This window comes from Castor canadensis, chromosome 7 (genome assembly GCF_047511655.1).
Source record: "Castor canadensis chromosome 7, mCasCan1.hap1v2, whole genome shotgun sequence".
Taxonomy (NCBI): domain Eukaryota; kingdom Metazoa; phylum Chordata; class Mammalia; order Rodentia; family Castoridae; genus Castor; species Castor canadensis.
The window spans coordinates 132,601,941-132,623,359 of NC_133392.1; the positions used below are offsets into that span (position 1 = coordinate 132,601,941).

A 21,419-nucleotide genomic window follows, 5' to 3' on the forward strand; every position below is an offset into this window, starting at 1 on the left:
TCTGCATTGGAATTTTTAATGTTTCACTTGTGCAAAACTGAAATTTGTATTTAAAGGCACAGAAGGAAGAAAAGGCAGGTATCTGAGCATGAAGTCACAGGAAAAGGATGCTGGATAAAAACAAGACTGCTCCACTTTAGCTGAAGGAAAATAAAGCAGTGCTAAACTAGATTTTTATTTTTATTATATTTCCATATGAACACATCACTCAAGTATCAGCTGAGTGAAAGGCTTTATGGCCGGATACCAAAGGTACAGAGTGGATCCCACTTTGAAGTAAATGTCCAGAAGGTACACGTTATCGGTGAGTGGGTATGTTAGGCACAAATAAATTCTCATTTAGAGAGTAGTCAGACATACAGCTTTACAACTGGAAATCTTTCATGACTTTTGTTTTTAAAATAAACATCTGCCTATCAAGAACTATAATTTCAAAAATGGAACCAGGCCTAATTAAATAGTACTTATAACTTACTAATAAAAATTACAAAAATAAAAACTGAAACTTCTGTTCTTAAAAGATAGAAAACTATATTTTTTCCTGTAATATCATAAGAGAATGATCAGTATTTCACCTTTATGTATTTTCAAATGTCATTTCTTCTTTCCACATTCTGACACTTTTAATACCACAAAACTTGTACAATATGGCAATTTCTGCTAAGAAAAAGAATTTACTAGTTATTGGGGGGAAAAAAGAATGAGAAAAAGCTAGTTTGTCCCTAATGGGACAATACCCACCAAATGGGAAGAAATTAAAAAAAAAAAAAAATTGTCATTTTCTTAAAAGCAAAACCAAAATGCAATGATTTAAAACATCCCATACATAATTTCTAATTTCAAAGCACACATTCCTGATCAGTGTACAGCAAGGAATAGACATTTGAAATTTGGTAGGACAATAGAGCATGTATCTAAAACTTCCATTTAAATAACATTAACTTTACCAATTATTCTTTTTCTTATTTAAAACACTGATTGGCCAGGTTAACTAATAACAGGATGAAGGTAAAAACAAACCCTAACTTAGGAATGAGCACAATGGTTCTTGACCACTGTTTTTGCCTTGCAAAAAGGACTCAGAGGCAGTGTTCCCTCCTTTAAACATATGATCCAAACACCTTATATGCATATTCCATACAAGTGTATAAATAAGATGAGTTGTGCATTTTCTTAAATAATTTTACAAACTGATGGTAAATCAGATGTCAAAGATAAAACTATGCCTTTAAAAACATTAAGCCTCAAAATTTTACAGTGTTTTAAGAAATGGATTATTAAAATCATTTTTGAAATGAGATATTAACTATATTTAAGTCTGGACTTTTCTGTACTTGATCTTCTTTAAAGAGAAAAGGTTTAAAAACGTCAAGAGCTGGAGCATGCTGCCAGGACAGAAATAATTAGAAACATCTTCAGTCATAGACCCTGAGCACCTCAATCTTGTTTTGTATTTTTCAAAGCTTGGAGTCTCTCTAGTAGTGGAGGATGAGAATAATGCCACATTGAAAACAACCAGTCAGAAACTGGGAATCCCAAGTTATCTTTGTTTAGTTTGATTAAAGCAGAATATAAGTCTTTAGCCTTCCCGAGTTTCTTGGCAAATGCATCAGCTTGAAACTCAAATCTGCGGCTGAGGACTGTGAGGCAAAAAGAAAGAACCTGAAAAAGAAAAGGAAAGTGTTTTAGCCACTGGGCCCCTTTGTTGTCACCGAAGGCTTCATGAGCTAAATCTGTAGCTGACTTAGGATACTAGAACTGGTAGGACAAACCAAACAGCACTGTGATTTAGGGAACTTAGGGTGAGGAATTATTATAAATTCAGCTTTCCTCCCCAAAGCAAACAGACTGGAAACAGGTGCATATCCACATGAATGTTATTCCAACTAAAAACTGACAGTTTTTGAGAATCTGCCATGCTTACTGAAATAGGCACTTTACATCTTCTTCAGCAGGAAGGGGAAGCTCAGAGAGGTCAGACAACGTGCAAAAGACCACACAGCTGGAAGATGTAGTGCTCAGTGTCTTAGCGATTCCAAAGCCAATGCACCCAACGTTTCCAGAGTCAGACTTAAGTCATGGCAATCTGTAGTCAGATCTTTTTTCTTTTCTTTTCTTTTTTTTATGTTCTTGATCGCTTACCCATCTTTTAAAAATACGCCACAACCTCCGACAACAATCTCAAAATTAATTTTTTTTGGAGGGGGTGCAGATTGGGAGGTCTCAAACCACAATCCTCTCAATCTTAGCCTCATAAGTAGCTAGGATTATAGGCATGAGCCACCAGTGCCTGGCATGAAAACTGAATTTGTTTAGAGACAAATTCTAAACTTTTTGCCTTAGCCTCCTGACTGAAAATTGAATTTTTTTTTTAAGTGTTCTGAGCTATGACAGTATGGCCAGAATGAGTACATCATTTTGAAGAGGAAAACTTCACTTGAAAATGTAAATTCTGAGGGGAAAAGAAAAGTTTATGCATACTGAAATACTATGGGTTGAATGCCAATGTCTCTCTCTCTCCTTCCTTTTTTTTTTTTTGCAGTGCTGAAGATCAAACCCCAAATCTTGCACATGCTAGGCAAATGTCCAAATACTGAGCTACAGCCTCAGTTGTATTCTGACAAAAATTTTTTAAACGTTAAAAAAAAAATCTGTTTTTGGCTGGTTGCTGAGTGGCTCACGCCTGTAACCATAACTACTTTGGAGGCTGAGATTGGGAGGATCACAGTTCAAGGCCATCTCCAAAGACTCCATCTCCAAAATAACCAGAGCAAAATGGACTGGAGGTGTGGTCAAGTACTTGCTATGCAAGTGTGAAGCCTTGAGTTCAAATTCCAGTCCCACCAAAAAAGAAAAATCTGTTCTTTATTTGCCAGTAGCAAATAAAGGTTTCCAAATAAAGTCTAAGCATCCCTAATACCATCTATTTTGTCTGAAATTTCATTTCAAATTTTCAATATACTTTTTGGAATAGACAAACAACTGAGGCAGGTGTGGTGGTGGCACACCAGTTGTCCCTACTATTCAGGAGGCTGAGGTAGGAGGATGGTTTGAGCCCAGGAGTTTGAGACTAACCTAGGCAACATAGTGAGACCCCATCTCTCTCTCTCTTTTTTTTTTTTTTTGAGGGGCGGGGAGGACTGAACTCAGAGTCCTGTGCTTCTACCACCTGAGCCACTCCACTAGCTCCCCTGAGATCCCAGAGTAAAACTCATTAACTAGTTCTAATAATTCTCTCTCTCTCCCTTTGGTGATATTGAGGTTTGAACTTAAGGACTTATGCTTACTACTATGCAAGTGCTCTACTACTTAAGACATATCCCTCCAGCTCTGGTTCCAATAAATCTCAATCTTTACCTCTCCCAACTCTACTGCCACCTCTATTTTAAGTACCTAGGCAAACTGTTCTTTGATTTTTGTTGTAACACATAAATAGAAACATAGCAGTTGCTAACTACTACCTATCTTCTTTGCTGTAGGTTTCTAAACTTGCTAACCAGGCAAGCACTCTATCACTTGATCCACTCCAGCAGCCCTTTAGTGTTAGTTATTTTTGAGATAGGGTTGCTTTATGCCCAGGCTGGCCTGTCCTGAACTGTGATACTCCCATCTGTGCTTCCCCGCATAACTGGGATGATAAAATGTGTACCACCATGTCCAGCCATTGGTTGAGACTGGGGGGGTCTTAAAAACCATTTGGCCCATTGGCCTCAAACTATCATCCTCCTGATCTCTACCTCCCGAGTAGCCAGGATTATAGTCTTGAGCTACTACGCCTGGCACCCAAATACTTCCTTTTTTTTTTTTTGGCAGTACTTTGAACTCAGGGCCTCATGCTTGCTAGGTAAGCACTCTACCACTTAGCCACTCCAGCAGCCCTTTTTTGTGATGGGTTTTTTCAAGACAGGGTCTCTTGAACTATTTCCCCATGCTGGCTTCAAACCTCAATCCTCCTGATCTCTACTTCATGAGTAGCAAGGATTATGGACACAAGCCACCAGCACATGGCTTATATTGGGTATTTCTAATTTATAGAAATTATATAATTATATAATTTATATTTGCTCAGGCTGGACTTCAATCTCGGTCCTTGTAATCTCTGCCTCCTGAGTAGCTAGGATAACAGATGTGACCCCAGGGGTTTGAACTTAGGGCCTCAGGCTGGCTAGGCAGGCACTCTACCACTGAGCCACTCTGCCAGATCCCAAACTCTTCTTAATAGGACAATTTTCCCATTTCCCCTAAGAAAGTGTTTTTGTCCTATTAGGTCTGTTTAAACTCTGACATAAGATCTTCAGTTTAAATACCTAGTCCCTTTGAAATAAATATCCTGGGCTCTCAAAGGTTTTTAAAGAGTTATTAATATTTCTGTAGATTAATCACATTTTAAATCATTCTAGTATCTCCTATTTATTGAAATGTTTTTTAAAATGAACTACTAAATATAAGGAAACAAGTAAAACAAAAAACTCTCTGAATAGTCTACATAGAGGCTACAAAGAAGTCAGTCACCAGCACCACTCCCTCCTGCCTTTGCTTAGGGAGTTCCCTCCTACTGAGTCAGAATCTAGCTACTTTACTTAACAGGCTGAACCACCTGATTTCCCACACTATGTCAGGATAAAGAAGAAAATTAAACACAGACTGCAATGAGAAGTTATACCGAGTCCCAACAATAAGACAAGAAACAAGAAAATTAGTTAAGTAAAAAAATAAATAGCACAACTTCTAAAAAGCAGAACATTCTAAGGTCGTTTACTATATACAGCTAAATGTCCTTAAGGCATCTATGAATTGTGATAGAAGACAGAGTGATATCATTTAAAAAGTGCTCTGTAACTTCTGTTTTAAGCAGTAATAAACTGTATATGGTGTTTTATAAACATTTTCATTAAGAGTTCAAATAGCCAGGTACCAGTGGCTCACGTCTGTAATGCTAGCTACTCAGGAGGCATCAATCAGGAGGATCGAGGTTCAAAGCCAGCCCAGGCAAACAGTTCACCAGACCCAACTCAAAAATATCCATCATTAAAAAAAGGGCTGGTGTGGAGTGGTTCAAGTGGTAAGACCGCCTTCCTAGCAAGTGTGAGGGCCATGAGTTCAAACTCCAGTGTTGCCAAAAAAATAAATAAAAATAAAACATTTAGAATTTAAAGATAACAAACCTCAGTTATATGCAAAAACTTATTTAGCTTATGTGGACAATGATATACAACTCTCCATTTTTCCTTCCTGGTGTCCCTGACACACACACTGGTTTTTTGTTTTTGTTTTTGTTTTTTAACTTCTTTAGAGACAGGGTCTCACTATGTAGCCCAAGCTGACCTTGAATTTGTAATTCCTCTGCCTCAGCCTCCAGAATTACTGGGATTACAGGACATATGACTTTTTTAAGTGGAGAAATAAAGTTCTTTATCTTGCCTTAAAACCTCTACTCTACAACCTATCTCAAGAAAGAATTCTTCTGAATGGAAGTACCTCAAGATGTCTAATATTGTGGAGGATGGTGGTATACACCTGTAATCCCAGCATTTCTGAAGCTGAAACAGGAAGATCAAGAGTTTGAGGACAGCCTGGGCTATATATTCAGAGTCTATCTCAAACAAATACAAAAACAAAACAACAAGCCGGGTGCTGGTGGCTTATGCCTGTAATCCTAGCTACTGAGGAGACAGAGATCATCAGGAGGATCACGGTTTGAAGCCAGCCCCTGCAAACAGTTCATGAGACTTTATCTCGAAAAACTCTTCACAAAAATAGGGCTGGTGAAGTGGCTCAAGGTGAAGCCCCTGAGTTCAAGCTCTAGTACTGCAAAACAAACAAAACAAAACAATACAAAAAACCCCAAAACCCAACAACAACAAAAAGATCCTCAACATTATCTCTTTGCTTAATTTGGGAAAGTCTTATCAAATATCATGAAATGTTGCCACTATCATATTTGTTACATAGTCTCAATAACCTAGGTCTTACCATAGGTATAGAAACCCTCTACTGAGCTATTACAGAGCAGATTCTGAAATTTTGCTTATAAAATACCCAGTTTTGACTTAGTGGGTGGAAGCCCAAGACTCTTTTGAGGCAGAATTAAAAGGAACATGTCATACAGCCTCCACTAATCTAGCTGTATATATACTCAATTACTATGTGTCCTGCTCCTCACACGTAGAAGACTTGCGCCCAAGCATGGGTGAATGCTGCCTAGGACAGGATATTCCAAGTGTCAGCCTTCATTTACTAACTCTCTCAGGTATTTCACTGCTAAAGTCTATCTACTTTTGTCCTCTAACAGTATGTAAACATTTATTTATTTGGGTTTGGATTTTTCTGCTACTTTCTTATACCGGCTATAGACTACAAGACTGTTTTATCTACTTGTTAAAACTGTAAGGTACAGAGCTGGTGAAGTGGCTCAAGTGTTAGAGAGCCTGTCTAGCAAGCGTGCACCTGAGTTCAAACCCCAGTACTGTTATAAATAAAACACAACAACAAAAAACCCACCACCACCACAATAAAAACCTCAAAAAACTGTGCAGTATAGTTCCGTTGATTTTTGTTGTTTGTTTGCAGTACTGGGGTTTGAACTCACAGGTAGACAGGCACTCTACCACTTTGGGCTTTTCTACCACTTTTAGCCCTTTCTGTTTTAGTTATTTTTCAGGTTGGGTCTCAGATTTTTGCCCAGGCTAGCCTAGACCATTATTCTCCTACATGCACCCTAAATGTAGCTAGGATTACAGGTACATACCACCATACCTGGTTTATTGGATGGGATAGGGTCTAGCTAACTTTTATTCCTGGCTGGCCTTGAACTCCACTCCTCCCAATCTCTGCCTTCTGAGTAGCTGAGATTATATGGTGCATGGCTGTTGATTTCTTTTTATACTACCCTAAAAGTTCCAGATTTGGCAAGGGCATTTGTGAGATAATATTAAAGATTATACATTACCTCATTGTAAGGTGAAAAAATAAACTGAAAGATGATCAATAGTCCAATTAGAGTGGGCTGGCTGTCATAAAAACCAAATGCAGCAAAAAGTTCCTTTCGACCAATTAATACAGCAAACAAGAAAAAACACAGGAAAGAATTCATCTAGAAAGGAGAAAAATTTTAGTTATTACAAGCTGGTATCATTGTGGGGATAAACAGTACCATAAAAGTATAATCGGAAATTATGGTGTGACTTTTAAGGATGGTGTTAGTGTGACCACAGATAAAATTATTTAGGCAGTTTTATAGCTTCTCTTTTATTTTCAAAAAGAAAGTAATATTTCTTCAAATGTTTAAACTGTATAGTTTTCTGCAGGGATAGGATTGAGTTGAGGCTTTTGTAACTGATGGTCTGAAGTGGCCAATTACAGTGGAACATTTTCTATTTGTACAAAGTTGAAAGGCTTTATTTTGTAAGAAGACAAGATACAAGGCCTCCCATCTGACCCTGATGTGAAGGCGCTAAAAACAACAGCCTTTCCTTGAATTCTCTTTAGGACTGCTGGAGCTGTACTGATAAGGAAGATCAAAGGAAAAAAAAAATCTATCTTTATCAATAAAAGAGAAAGGAAAAAAAAAAAGAATCTGTATCAAAATATGATCCTTGGAATAAAGTTGAAGAACAAATATCATTCAATATTTTCTCTTAACAGACTAGGAACTTGGAGGCCACATATACCATATTTAAGTGTCCTGCTCCAAACCATTTACTACATGACTCAAGAAGCTGCTGCATCCACCACAACAGGTGTTGGCGAGGATTCGGGGAAAAAGGAACCCTCTTACACTGTTGGTGGGAATGTAAACTATTACAACCACTCTGGAAAAAAATTTGGAGGCTACTTAAAAAGCTGAACATTGATCTACCATTTGATCCAGCAATACCACTCTTGGGGATATACCCAAAAGACTGTGACACAGGTTACTCCAGAGGCGCCTGCACACCCATGTTTATTGCGGCACTATTTACAATAGCCAAGTTATGGGAACAGTCAAGATGCCCCACCACTGATGAATGGATTAAGAAAATGTGGTATCTATGCACAATGGAATTTTATGCAGCCATGAGGAAGAATGAAATGTTATCATTTGCTGGTAAATGGATGGAACTGGAGAACATCATTCTGAGTGAGGTTAGCCTGGCCCAAAAGACCAAAAATCATATGTTCTCCCTCGTATGTGGACATTAGGTCAAGGGCAAACACAACAATGGGATTGGACTTTGAGCACATGATAAAAACGAGAGCACACAAGGGAGGGGTGAGGATAGGTAAGACACCTAAAAAACTAGCTAGCATTTGTTGCCCTTAATGCAGAGAAACTAAAGCAGATACCTTAAAAGCAAATGAGGCCAATAGGAAAAGGGGACCAGGAACTAGAGAAAAGGTTAGATCAAAAAGAATTCATCTAGAAGGTAACACACACGCACAGGAAATCAATGTGAGTCAATGCCCTGTATAGCTATCCTTATCTCAACCAGTAAAAACCCTTGTTCCTTCCTATTATAGCTTATACTCTCTCTACAACAAAATTAGAAATACGGGCAAAATAGTTTCTGCTGGGTATTGAGGGGGTGGGGGGAAGAGGGAGGGGGTGGAGTAGGTGGTAAGGGAGGGGGTGGGGGCAGGGGGGAGAAATGATCCAAGCCTTGTATGCACATACGAATAATAAAAAAAAAAAAAAAAAAAGAAGCTGTTGCGTAGAACATGGGGCTCAGAGTGTGAGAAGTGCTGCCCCAGGATGAAGGGCAAGCAGCTATGCCAGCCAGCCCTGATGACTCAGTGCATCCACTATGACAAACTCCAACAGACAACTCCCAGTGAAGATGCCCAAACTTAAGAATGTATGCTTCCATTTGTTCAAGCAACCACAGTCCTTTTGAAAATTAACGTTTGGTTTGCTACTGGTTCCTACTAGAGATTAAATTCCTGGTCATGGGATACTTGATCTGCTCCTCATGAGCTATGTAAAGCAGCCTATTGGGAAACTGGTATGCACAGGTATCTATCAGCAGGTGACAGTGCTGTATAGGCATGCAAATGAAGTGAGCAGTTTACAAGCAGGTTAGGAAGGCAGAAAGATATTACTGCAGGTGTTCTTACTCTAGTAAGACCCTTACTCATGGGGAATTCCCTATAGTCACTGTTTTTTGTTTTGTTTTTTTTTTTTTGCAGTACTGGGGTTTGAACTCAGGACCCCTTGAGACACTCCACCAGCCCTTTTGTGACGAGTTTTTTTTTTCAAGAGAGGGTCTTGTAAACTGTTTGCCTACGCTGGCTTCGAATTGTGATCCTCCTGATCTCTGCCTCCTGAATAGCTATGATTATCGGTATGAGCCACCAGAACATGGCCCTTACAGTTATTTAATGGAGGAGGAGAACAAAATAAATTAGACCCTATTATACAAATAAGAATACAATATACTGGCACCAGATCAAAGTTGTCTGCTGGGGCATTACAGAGCAACTCCGGGTGGTTGTGGAAGGCAGTGGTACAGGGATATACTCTCAGTGAGGGAGCTTTAAGTAGTACATATCACTGGCCAGTCGATGGAGATGACAGGCATCTGGCCTGAGGATATATTTACTAATTTGTTGGTAGCGGGCAAATAATGGCTTGGCTGGGCTGGATGATTAGGGCTTTGGCACAAACTAGAGGATTGCTAACAAGGAGATCTGGAAAAATGGTATGTGGAAAACTTCGACTATTAGCCCAGAATATGATTATACTCTGGCCTAACATGAATATTTACCAAAGAGCTCCACAGGTGGAGGGTGCTCTTGATGATCAGGTATAGATACCTGCTCTGTGGAGGTCAGCCAGTCTGTTCCCAGAGCCACTCCAGGACTTGGTCAAGGAGCTCATGACCAGTGGCCAAGGTAACAGAGATAGAGTCAATGCGTTAGTCAACAACACAGACCTTCCACCTGGCAAGAGTCAGGAGCCCAATCTGTCAGAAGATGCAATCTACCCCAGTTCTGAGGGACCAATCCACTATCTTACGGTAGGCTGAATCCACTGAACCCTTTCCTCCATGGAAGGGACAGTGATTTTCCTCATGGACTGAACACTTAATTTGAACTTGGATTTGAATTTATTTAATGTATACACCAAGCCAAGAAACTCATCTGCATACCTAAAGATGTCTGGCACTGGGAAAGTACCCCCACACCGAAACGAGGTTCACAAGTCTTCTCATGCAATCCATCCCCCAGAATTGGTCAGCCTTTCAGAAAGTTACAGAGACCCATTTATGACTCAGTTAAGTGTGGTGGTATATGCCTATAATCCCAGCACTCAGGAGGTGGAGGGAAGAGAATGTCAAGTTTGAGGCCAGTGTGGGCTACACAGTGATACACTGTGTGAAACAAGAACAAAACAAAAACAAAACAAACCTAAAAAGACTCAGTTAAGGCTACATATACATAGAACCAGTCAACAAGGTTTAGTGCAATTTCACCCAGGGAATGAAAACATGCTGGTTAAAGGTAGTAATAACCAGAGGAAGATGTTATTACTTTCTTTTTTATGTTGTCTACATTTTCAGTGAATTTATCTTTATTTTTAAATGAGAAAAAAAAAGTTTTTTTAAAAAAACAATTTAATGTCCAATTTCTCTAGTCTTACTGCTTTTGATCATCACAACTCTTACATCTGAGCAACTGTGGAGGTGATGCCAATGATGGTGACAGCAGTAAACATTTATATACTACTTACCATGTTCCAGGTATACTCCAAAGTCTTTACACACTTTATCCATTTAATTCTTAATTAGTCCTATGAAGTATTATCAATGGAGGGGGAGAGAAGTTAGAAACTTGCGTGAATTCACATAGGTAGTTAAGTTAGGAAGTCACAATGGGAAGCCAGAAGTCAGAAGTCTGGTTTTTTTTGTTGTTGTTGTTTAAGTTTTTCTGAGAGATGATTTCATTATGAGAAACTTGGACTCTTGATCTTCCTGCTTTAACCTCTTGAAAGCTCGGATTACAAGGGTGTGCCACCATGTCTAGCTTGACATCTGTCTTAATCTCTTTACTATATGACCTCTCATGCCTGCCATACTTTTAACTTCACTATTATGCTACAAAAATATAATTGTCACTCTAAACTTACCTGGCTAATAATGATATTTTTGACTGTGTGTCCCAACTTCCAGTGCCCCAGTTCATGGCCTAGGACCGCAAGCACCTCCTCATTCTTACATCCTTGTTTCTTATTCTGAATCAAAAAATAAAAGGAAAATAAATGATCAACAATCTTTAAACAATTTGTACCTTTTAACCCAGTAATATTCTGTCATAGATTCTAATTTAAAGAAACAACCAGCATTCCATGAGACATACTGGGTTAAACAGTGAAAACAGAATTATGAACAAGACAGACATTCCTTGACTTTGCTAAACTTCAGTCCTAAAACTGAAAAAATATAAATCCTTATCCATAAGACAATAGTTAAATCATAATAAAGTCATATGACAGTCATCTTATGTACTCATCAGAAATTTTATTTTCAAAGTTTATGTGTGGATATGGGAGACTGCTCATGATAGATATAATCAAATAAGAATTATGCTGTACACTCATTAGAAATGTTTTTATTTTTTTATTTTTTCCATCTTTATTTTTATTTTTTTTTATTTATTTATTTTATTATTCATATGTGCATACAAGGCTTGGGTCATTTCTCCCCCTTGCCCCTACCCCCATAGAAATGTTTTTAAAGATTATATTCTGACTTGGTAAAATGGCTTACTGAGCTGGGCGCCAGTGGTTCAGGCCTGTAATCCTAACTACTGAGGAGGACTGAAGTTCAAAGTTAACCTGGGCAAATAGTTTGAGAGACCCTATTTCAAAAAAAATGCCCTTCACAAAAAAGGGCTGATAGAGTGGTTCAAGGTATAGGCCCTGAGTTCAAGCCCCAGTACCTCAAAAAATTAAAAAATAAATAAATAAATAAATAAATAAATAAATAAAAGGCTTACTGGGTAAAAATACCAGGAAACAAACTAACAGAAAATATAGCAAAATGTTAACAGTAATTATGTCTATATGGTAAACTAGAGTGTTGTTGAACTATTTTATATCTTTCCTATTTTCCAAATACATAAAAATAATCATACCTTGCTCATGACTTAAATACACCAGGAACTTCAATTTTAAAAATTGAGTTTTAGGGGCTGGGAATGTGGCTCAGTGGTAGCACATGTGCCTACCTCGGATTCCATCCCCAGAACAGCAAAGTTTAAACAAACAAACAAACAAACAAAAAAAAAGAGTTTGAAGGTAAGATAAAGGAAAGAACATTCACATCTAATTTAGTCAAGTGATTTTTATTTATTTATTTATTTATTCATTCATTCATTCAATTTATTTAGCTGTACTGGGGCTTAAATTCAGGGCCTCATGCTTTCTAGCAGGCACTCTACCCCTTGAGCCCTTCTGCCAGCCCTGTTTTTTATGTTGGGTATTTTCCTTTTTCTTGTGTGTTTTGGGTATTTTTGAGATACTATTTGCCTGGGCTGGCTTTGAACCCGATCTCTGCCTCTTAAGTAGCTAGCTAGCTAGGATTATAGGCATGAGCCACCAGTTCCTGGCAGTCAAGTGATTTTTTAAACTTTTTTTTTCTTTTGGTGTGACTGGGGTTTGAACTTCATGCTTGCAAAGCAGGCACTATACTGTTAAGTAATTTTTAAAAAAAAATTACATAAACTCAAGGATGGGGAAACATTTGTGAAGCAGGAAAGCAGACAGACAAATGATAAAGACCAATGAAAGCTGAATCACAAGCCAGCAGGGGAAAAAAAATGGAGAACCAGCCCAATTTATGCTGCAGAGTCTTCGAAAGGCTTGGAAAGTACAACAGCAGGCACTTCTGAAACTGGGGGGAAAGAAGTGGTTAGAATAAGAACTAGGTAAGAACTCACTGAGAAAGGGTTAAAGCTTCAGATTCCCTTTCCAACTCCATGCCTATAGGCAAGTGCTACTCCCTTGTTGTGGGCAAAAAAAGAGCACCTTTAGCTGGTGGTCCTACATAGCTCAGGGTCAGAGTACATTAAAAGCATACCATGTTATCTGGTTACCAGCTGTTATCATAGGCTGACTAATGAGGACTCCCTCTCTCACCACATTTTTTTTTTGTCGGTGCTGAGATTTGAACTCAGGGCCTACACCTTGAGCCACTAAGCCAGCCCTTTTTTGTGATGAGTTTTTTCAAGACAGGGTCTCAAGAACTATTTGCTCAGGCTGGCTTTGAACCAAGATCCTCCTGATCTCTATCTCCTGAGTAGCTAGGATTATAGGCATGAGCCACTGGCGCCTGGCTCTCACCCCATTTTTTTCCACACTCTTGGCTCCTAAAACATGATCATACAAGCAAAAGAGTGAAGAATATTCCCAGACTGGCAGAGTGCTTAAATGGTAGAGTGCCTGCCTAGCAAACATGATGCCCTGAGTTCAAACCCCAGTACCACCAAAAAAAATAATAATAATTTAAATTTCCTGGGGACTCTGACCATACCACTAGGAAAGACCTAATATGAACATCAGGTATTTCCCTGCCAAGCACTACCCAGGATACTGCAGAGTGAAGCTCAAAATTGTATTACCTACAGGTTCTGAGCTTCTAATCAGTCTCATTCTTTTATTAAGGTTCAGAAAACCAAGGATTACCAGGTATATGAGTAAGCTGTTAAGATGGAAAATCAGATTCAGAAAAAAAAGCAAAATGGATTAAATAGAAATTGTGTAAGAGAATTTAGAGAGATAAGATACTGTACCTAGGGAAAAACAAGAGAATGCTGTAGAAATGGGAAATTCAGGGAAAATCTTTTTACAAATCTAAGCTCAATAGAAAAATTAGAAGATGACAAAGAGATCTCTTGGAAAACAGAACAAAGAAATTAAGAAATAGAAAACAGGAAAGGATAGGAACATTCCATATTAGAAACCAAACAGTCAAGCAATATGACCTCTGCAAAGAGAACAGAAAAAATGGAGAGGAGGAAATCACCAAAAATTCCAGAATGTTTCCTAGAACTGAAGAACCTAAATTTCCAGATTACAAGGATACAGTGGTTGAAAACAGACCCTCAAGAAGGCATATAAAATTTCATAATGCTGAGAAGAATGTGAGACTATTACAGAAAAGCAAAATATTTTCTAATGTCACTTTTTAGTTGACATACTAGGATCAGTTATCTAGCTTCAGATATTTCACCAGCAATGTTGGAATCAAGCAAGCAACGAAATGTGGAGGGGTGTGTGTGTGTGTGTGTCTCACACCTGTAATCCTAGCTACTCAGGAGGCAGAGAGCAGAAGGATCATGGTACGAAGCCAGCTCCGGGCAAATAGTTCTTGACACCTTATCTCGAAAATACCCAACACAAAATGGCTGTGGAATGGCTCAAGTGGCAGAGCTCCTGCCTAACAAGTGTGAGGGTCTAAGTTCAAACCCCAGTACAATAAAAATAATAAATAAAGCAAGCAATGGATGATGCCTTCATGATCCTAAAGGGAAAGCATTTCCAATCTAGGAATCTATAACCCAAAGAGGCAAACCAGTGTGGTAGAAAAATGGAGACATTTTGAAGGGATAAATTGAACTTACTATGCAATCTTTCTCAGGAAGGTACTAGAGAATGTTCTTTACCAATATGAAAGTGTAAATTAAGAAACAAAAAGTAAGTAAATTAAGAAACAAAAAGAGAACACAGGAAACCCAATACAGGAGAAAAATGAAAGCTATTTCTAGGCAATGGTAATGGGTAATGCCAGAATGACAACTATACAACAGATACAGAGGGAAACTCATCCCAACCTGAAAAATGTGACTCAAAAGATAGTCTGCAAGGGTTGTCATTACCAAGTTCCCTCTGCTACATCTTTTTAACCTGATGAAATACGTGGAAGATGTGTGACACCAAGAGAAGAAAAAGCCAAAATAGATGCCAGCCTAGGAAAGAGGCAAAAGGAGTATCAAGGATGACCACAAAGGAAAGTGTAATATGAGAGCTGTACAGGACTTCAGAGAAACTATGACACAGACCAAAAAAACACAAATAACGGAGATCTCTCCCAGGGTTTGAGAGGAATGAGGGGAATTAAAATTGATAGGGCTGATGATACAATTAACCTTGGAGAAAATTACTGAGATTCTGGAAGATCTGAGAAGAATCAGCCAAAACATTAATATAGATAGATAGATTTATTAATATATAACAAAATATATTAATATATTAATGTTTTGGCATATATGAGCAACAGGGAAAAAAAGCAGGCATGTCCAGGAATAAATAACATTGATAGGTACACTGAATACTGATTAAACCAAGACTTGTAACAAGAATTCTCCCAAGTTGTTTTGGAAGAATTAGGGAAATGGGAAGCACAGCAGATGTTAGGACAAAAGAGCTAACTCCTCATCTACCATAACTGAGACTCAATAGTGTCAACAGATATGTACATTATTCAGAAATATGAAAATGTATAAACATCAGAAGCAGCTAACAGAGCTGAAATTTGTGGGGGAGAGAGGACTAAAGATGGAGGAACATAGGAAAGGAAGGAATAGGAAACTGCTAAATTTTATTCTAAGCTTTTTTGTACTCTGAAATTTTAAGCAGTATGTTTTTATTTAAAAATAAACTATGGGGCTGGGATGTAGCTCGGTGGTACAGCGCTTGCCTAGCATTCGTGAGGCCCTGGGTTCGATCCCAGCACCAAAAAAAAAAGACAAAAAAAAATAAATAAATAAAAATAAACTGTGCTGGGCACCAGTGGTTCATGCCTGTAATCCTAGCTACTCAGGAGGCAGAGATCAGGAGGACTGCTGTTCAAAGCCAGCCAGGGCAAACAGTCTGCAAGACTCTACCTTGAAAAACCCATCACAGAAAAGGGGTGGTGGAGTGGCTCAAGGTGTAGACCCTGAGTTCAAACCCCAGTACTGCACACACACACACACACACACACACACATACAAACTAATGTTAAAGTTTATTAAAACTTTCTTATAAGTTTAGTGTAACATCTCAAATATTATATATAAAGATAATCACACTATGTGCATATGTATGTGTATACCACACATCTTTTTTGTGTTTTGTTTAGTGATTTTTTTGGTGTAAGCGGAGTTTGAATTTAGGGTTTCAGACTTGCAAAGCAGGTGCTCTAGCTTGAGCCACTCCTCCAGTGCATTTTGCTCTGGTTATTCTGGAGATGGGGTCTTGCAAATTATTTGCCTAGGCTAGCCTTGAACCTCAATCCTCCCAATCTCGGTCTCCCCAGGAGCTAGGATTACAAACGTAAGCCACTGGCACCCAACAACATTTTTTTTTTTATTCTAACACATATGAAGATTGATCCACAAAAGAGTAAAAAGAAAAAAAAAAAGCTGGTGACATTTACTAAACTGTAACTATGTGCCAAGCCCTGTGTACTGAATACACATCTCATTTATACATCACCAACCTATGAAATACTTTTATTATTTCCACTTTACAGGTGGCACTTCTAGAGAAGTTAACTAATTTTACTATGGTTACATAGCCAGAAGTGGAAAATTTGGGATTTGAAGTCAAGTGATCTAATGCCGAAGAACTGTACTTTCTTTTTTTTTTTTTAAATTAATTAATTTTTTCGTTTTGTTTTATTATTTATATGTGCATACAATGCTTGGGTCATTAGACCTGTACTTTCAACTTTTACACAAACCATGGAGGTAAAGATGAATTATTCAACATTCATCAATTAAATAAAATGAATAATTTCAGTGGCTCATAGGTAATCATTTGAAAATTATCACTGTATTGCAAAACAATTAAATGTAAATGATACAAGGGTATATAAATCATGAAGTATAATGTTTACAAAGCCTAATAAAAATTTCTGCCTATACACTCTCCAGATTCAATGTAATAGTGCCCCAGGACACAATGAAACAATTTAATCTTATGTACACATTCCACATATGCATGCATATTCACTCATCAACACACATACATACACACACACACACACACACACACAAGCTCTTGGACATCTGCCTAGATCATTTGGAAAATTTTCAAACACCTAAAAATGCCAAATAAATTACAACAAACAGCTTAAACATGTATTTAAGATCATCAGAAAGTAAGGAATTATAGCCAGGCCAGTGGCTCACGCCTAAAACCCAGCTATTGGGGAGGCAGAGATCAGGAGGAATGCAGTCTGAGGCCAGCCCAGGCAAAAAGTTAAAGAACACCATCTCAACAAAAAAGCTGGGAATAGTGGTACATGCCTGTAATCTTAGCTACACAGGAGGCATAAGTGGGAGAAGTATGGTCCAGACTGGCCCCTATCTAAAAATTAACTAAAGCAAAAAGGACTGGGGGCATGACTCAAGTGGCAGAGCTCCTGCCTATCAAATATAAGACCCTGAGTTAAAAATCCCAGTACTAGCTGGGAGCCACTGGCTCATGCATGTAATCCCAGATACTCAGGAGGCAGAGATCAGGAGGACTGCCATTCGAAGCCAGCCTGGGCAAATAGTTCCATGTAACCCTATCTTGAAAAACCCATCACAAAAAAGGGCTGGTGGAGTGGCTCAAGATGTAGGCCCCAAGTATAAGCCCCAGTACCACAGGAAAAAAAAAAAAGGGAAGGAAGGAAATGTCAAAGGTAGAATTTAAATTGAGATCCCTTTTGTGGATTTATACCACTGAAGGGCTATACTTTGAGTCGGAATGGACAATGAAAAAAATATGTTGGCAAAATAATCCAACTAGATCATATCTCATTCAAAGTGGGAAAAGTCTATGAAAATTCAAAATCATTAATTGCATGGTTCAGAAAATCCCAAGTTGAAATATTAAAGTACTGACAGTTTTATAGCACTGGGGACAACAGACAGAGCAAATCTTCATTGAGGATTGTAACCTAAACCCACCCAGATCCCTCAGAATTCCTGAAGATTTGATCAGTGTCAAATTATGAGCTCACATTAAAAAAATACCAAGTACTCCAGAAAACAAGTCAACAATAAACAGGAGTTAACAGAAACAATAAAGATCAGGTTTAGAAGCCAGGTTTTAGTGGCTCATGCCTATAATCCCAGATGCTCAGAAGGCAGAGATTGGGAGGAATGTGGTTCTATGCCAGCCAGACCAAAGTCAGTGAGACCCTATCTCAAAATAAAATAAAGACAAAAGGGCTGGGAGAGTGACTCAAGTAGTGCTTGCCTAGCATGTTGGAGGCCCCAGTGTGTGTGTGTAGTGGAGTGGAACCAGTATTAGCTCTACAGGAACCTGGATAATGGGATTATCAGATTCAGAATATAACATAAGCATGCTTTAGACAAATAAGGGAATTAAGAACATGAGGAAGGAACAAAAGACTACTTCACCTGACTTACTTGAAAAAGAACCACCCAGAACTTTAAAATTAAGTCATAATGGAGTGGCTAAAGAACAGATAAAGCTGGGTATGGTGACCCTTGCCTGTAATCTCAATATTTTGGAGTTTGAGGCAGGAGGATAATGAGCCAGCCTGGGCTATACAGAAAGGGAGAGAGGGAAGAAAGGGAGGAAGGGCAAGAGGGAGGACAGATTAAATACAGCCAATGAAAGCACTAGTGAATTAGAATGGAGAGCTGAAGAAATTATAGAATGTAGCCCTGAAAGATAAAGAAATGGAAAATACAAAACAGTGGTTAACACCTGTGGGACACAAAATGTGAGAATATAGCATTCAGCTAATTGGAATTCCAGAAATGCAACTAGAGAGAGTGGGAAAAAAGCAGTAAGTCAAAAGATACAAAGGCAGTGAATTTCTAGTTTTCAAAACTTTCTGAAAAAGATAAATCCTTCAATTAAGAAATCACAATATATTCCAAGCAACACTGAAATAAAGACCTGCACACCAGCAGAATACCAAAATCAAAGAGAAATCTTGAGAATAACCAGAGAGAACTAAAATGAAATGACAATAAGCTTAGAGCAGACTTTTTCAACATGAACCACAAAAAGCCAGAACATAATGGAATGGAATCTTTAAAGTGTCAACCCTGGTTTGGGATTTGGCTTGAGTAGTAGACCGCCTGCCTAGCAAATGTGAGGCTCTGAATTCAAACCCCAGTACCACAAAAACAAACAAACAAAAAATAAAGTGTCAATCCTGAATTAACACTCAAGAATGCAAGTGAAATAACAAAATGAGAAGTTGCCAAAGGACTTTCTAAAGCATATGTCTGGAAGAAGCAAAGTGATTCCTAAAAGAAAGGTGAGCAATGAGCAGGAATGCTAAAGAAACAGATGAGCATATGGATAAATATAAATAATGTCTACATAAAACAGTAATAATGGGCTGGGGATGTAGTTCAGTGTAGAGTGCTTGCCTAGCATGATGAGGTCCTAGGTTTGTTCCCCAGCACAGCACAAAACAATGTAACAACAGGAAAAAAAAAAAAAAACAAGCAGAGGCATGACTCAGGTGGGGTAGAGTGCCTGCCCTGGAAGCAGGAAGCCTCAATTCAAATCCCAGTGCAGTGGTCCACACAGTGGAGAGCACTACAGTTAATGACTGTTGAGCCCATCTTTGACCTTTTCTTTTACTCCCCTAATAGCAATCACCAAGTATTTTAAATCCATCCTTTGTTACGATTCTTGTGCTTATTCTGACCTTGTATTCTAGTGTAGGTCCTCATTTAAATCGTGCTTATCTTGATGTAGTAGGCACCAGAAATCTTCCTGCCTCTAATCTTTGCTTTATCCTATGTGCTGCCACCCAATTTTAATCTTACAAAAACAAGTGTTGGCTTCCACCCAAATCTACTTAAGTTTTCCAGGTAACTGTAAACAACCACTTGCTGTCTTCAAAACTCTGTAAACTGGTCCTGGCCTACCCTTCTACTCCTTACTACACAAATCCATTTAATCATCTGAATAGAGATTGAGAATTTTGTCTCCACAGCTTTATTTATTTCTTATCTTCAACCTGAAAAGCCCCAACCCCAAGCCAAATTCTGCCTGGTTCAGATATCCTCTCTTCTCAGAAATCTGTTTTACTGTTAGAATCTGCATTAATAATCTGAATTTCCAGATGGGTGTTGTGATGCACACTTGCAAATCTAATACCCACAGGCTGAGGCAGGAGGATCCTGAGTTCAAGGCCAGCTTGGGCTACACAGTGAGACCCTGCTTCCAACAAACAAAAAAACAGTCCCGAATTTCTAAAAGTCACACTATTTCAGTCATTCAGGATATTTAACCACACTGTGTCTTGGATTATGGGCTATTTGTCTCCTCTACCATAGGCTACTTAGGATGGGATTATGTCTAACGTATTTTGCTAACTTGTATATATATGCTAAAACATTTGTAGTTAATTAACGAAATAAAGCAGGATCTTCAAGAAGCCAGAAAAAGAAGTCTAACTCCATTCAGCATATTTCAAACAGCTACCCAATGTTTTTTGTTTTGTTTTGTTTCTGCAGTGCTGGGGACTGAACCCAGGGCCTTGCACATGTTGGCAAGCACTCTACTTCTGAACTGTAGCCCCAGCTACCTAATCAAAAAAACCTGTTCTCATAGCTATTAAAGGCTGTATTTCCATTACTCTGCTTGTAGTTTGTGGACCACTATCTAATGTTTACATTTAACTATAACGTAATCTACTCTGTATGTGAATGTCTCTTAAGCAGGGTGATTTGAACTTGCATGACTCTCCACTTTTGTCACTGAGTTATTCCCTTTCTACTTTAGTTTTCTTATTTATAAAATGACCTTAAGATCTATCCCCAGATTAAAGTTTATGGCACTTGGCCAGAGCAAAATGGGTTTTTATTCTAATATCCTAACTTACAGGATAACCCCACTTAAATATAAATAGCCAGGCATGATATTACATGCCTGTAATCACAAAATTTGGGAGGCTGAGGCAGAAGGATCCTAAGTCTGAGGCCAGCCTTGGTACAAAGCAAGACCCTGTCTCAAAAATTCAAAAAACAGCTTGGCACCATGGCTCACCTCTATAATCCTAGCTACTCAGGAGGTAGAGATCAGAAGGATCACAGTTCAAAGCCAGCCCTGGCAAGTAATTTATGAGACTCTAATTTCAAAAAATACCCAAAACAAAACAGGGCTCAAGGTAGAGTGGCTCAAGCAGTAGTACACGTGCCTAGCAAAAGTGAGGCCCTCAGTTCAAATCCCAATACTGCTCAAAAAAAATTTCAAAAAACAAAACAAAGGCATTAACCTTCTACAATGCTACTTAATTCCTGCGCAGAATTTTGTTTCATCTACATATTTATACAGGCGAGGCAACTTACCAATCATCTTTTTAAGGTCAAAATATGCTCAAATAATAATAATTTTCTGGTACTTAAAATGTAGAGTAGAAACAATTTCATATGTTATTTAATCTCACAACTTTAAAAGATAAACCATCTTTAGA

At 38.3% G+C, this 21,419-nt stretch overlaps 1 protein-coding gene across 1 annotated transcript in view; it reads right to left on the bottom strand.

The window, feature by feature from the left end:
- Window positions 1-21,419, bottom strand: part of Zmpste24 (zinc metallopeptidase STE24) — a 53,722-nt gene continuing 32,303 nt past the window's right edge. Inside the window, exons 8-10 of the mRNA XM_020171673.2 lie at window positions 11,105-11,209; window positions 6,950-7,093; window positions 1-1,662 (exon numbers count right to left, since the gene is read on the bottom strand). Coding sequence (XP_020027262.2) covers window positions 1,438-1,662; window positions 6,950-7,093; window positions 11,105-11,209 — 474 coding nt within the window. The 3' untranslated portion in view covers window positions 1-1,437. The remainder of the gene's footprint in view (window positions 1,663-6,949; window positions 7,094-11,104; window positions 11,210-21,419) is intronic.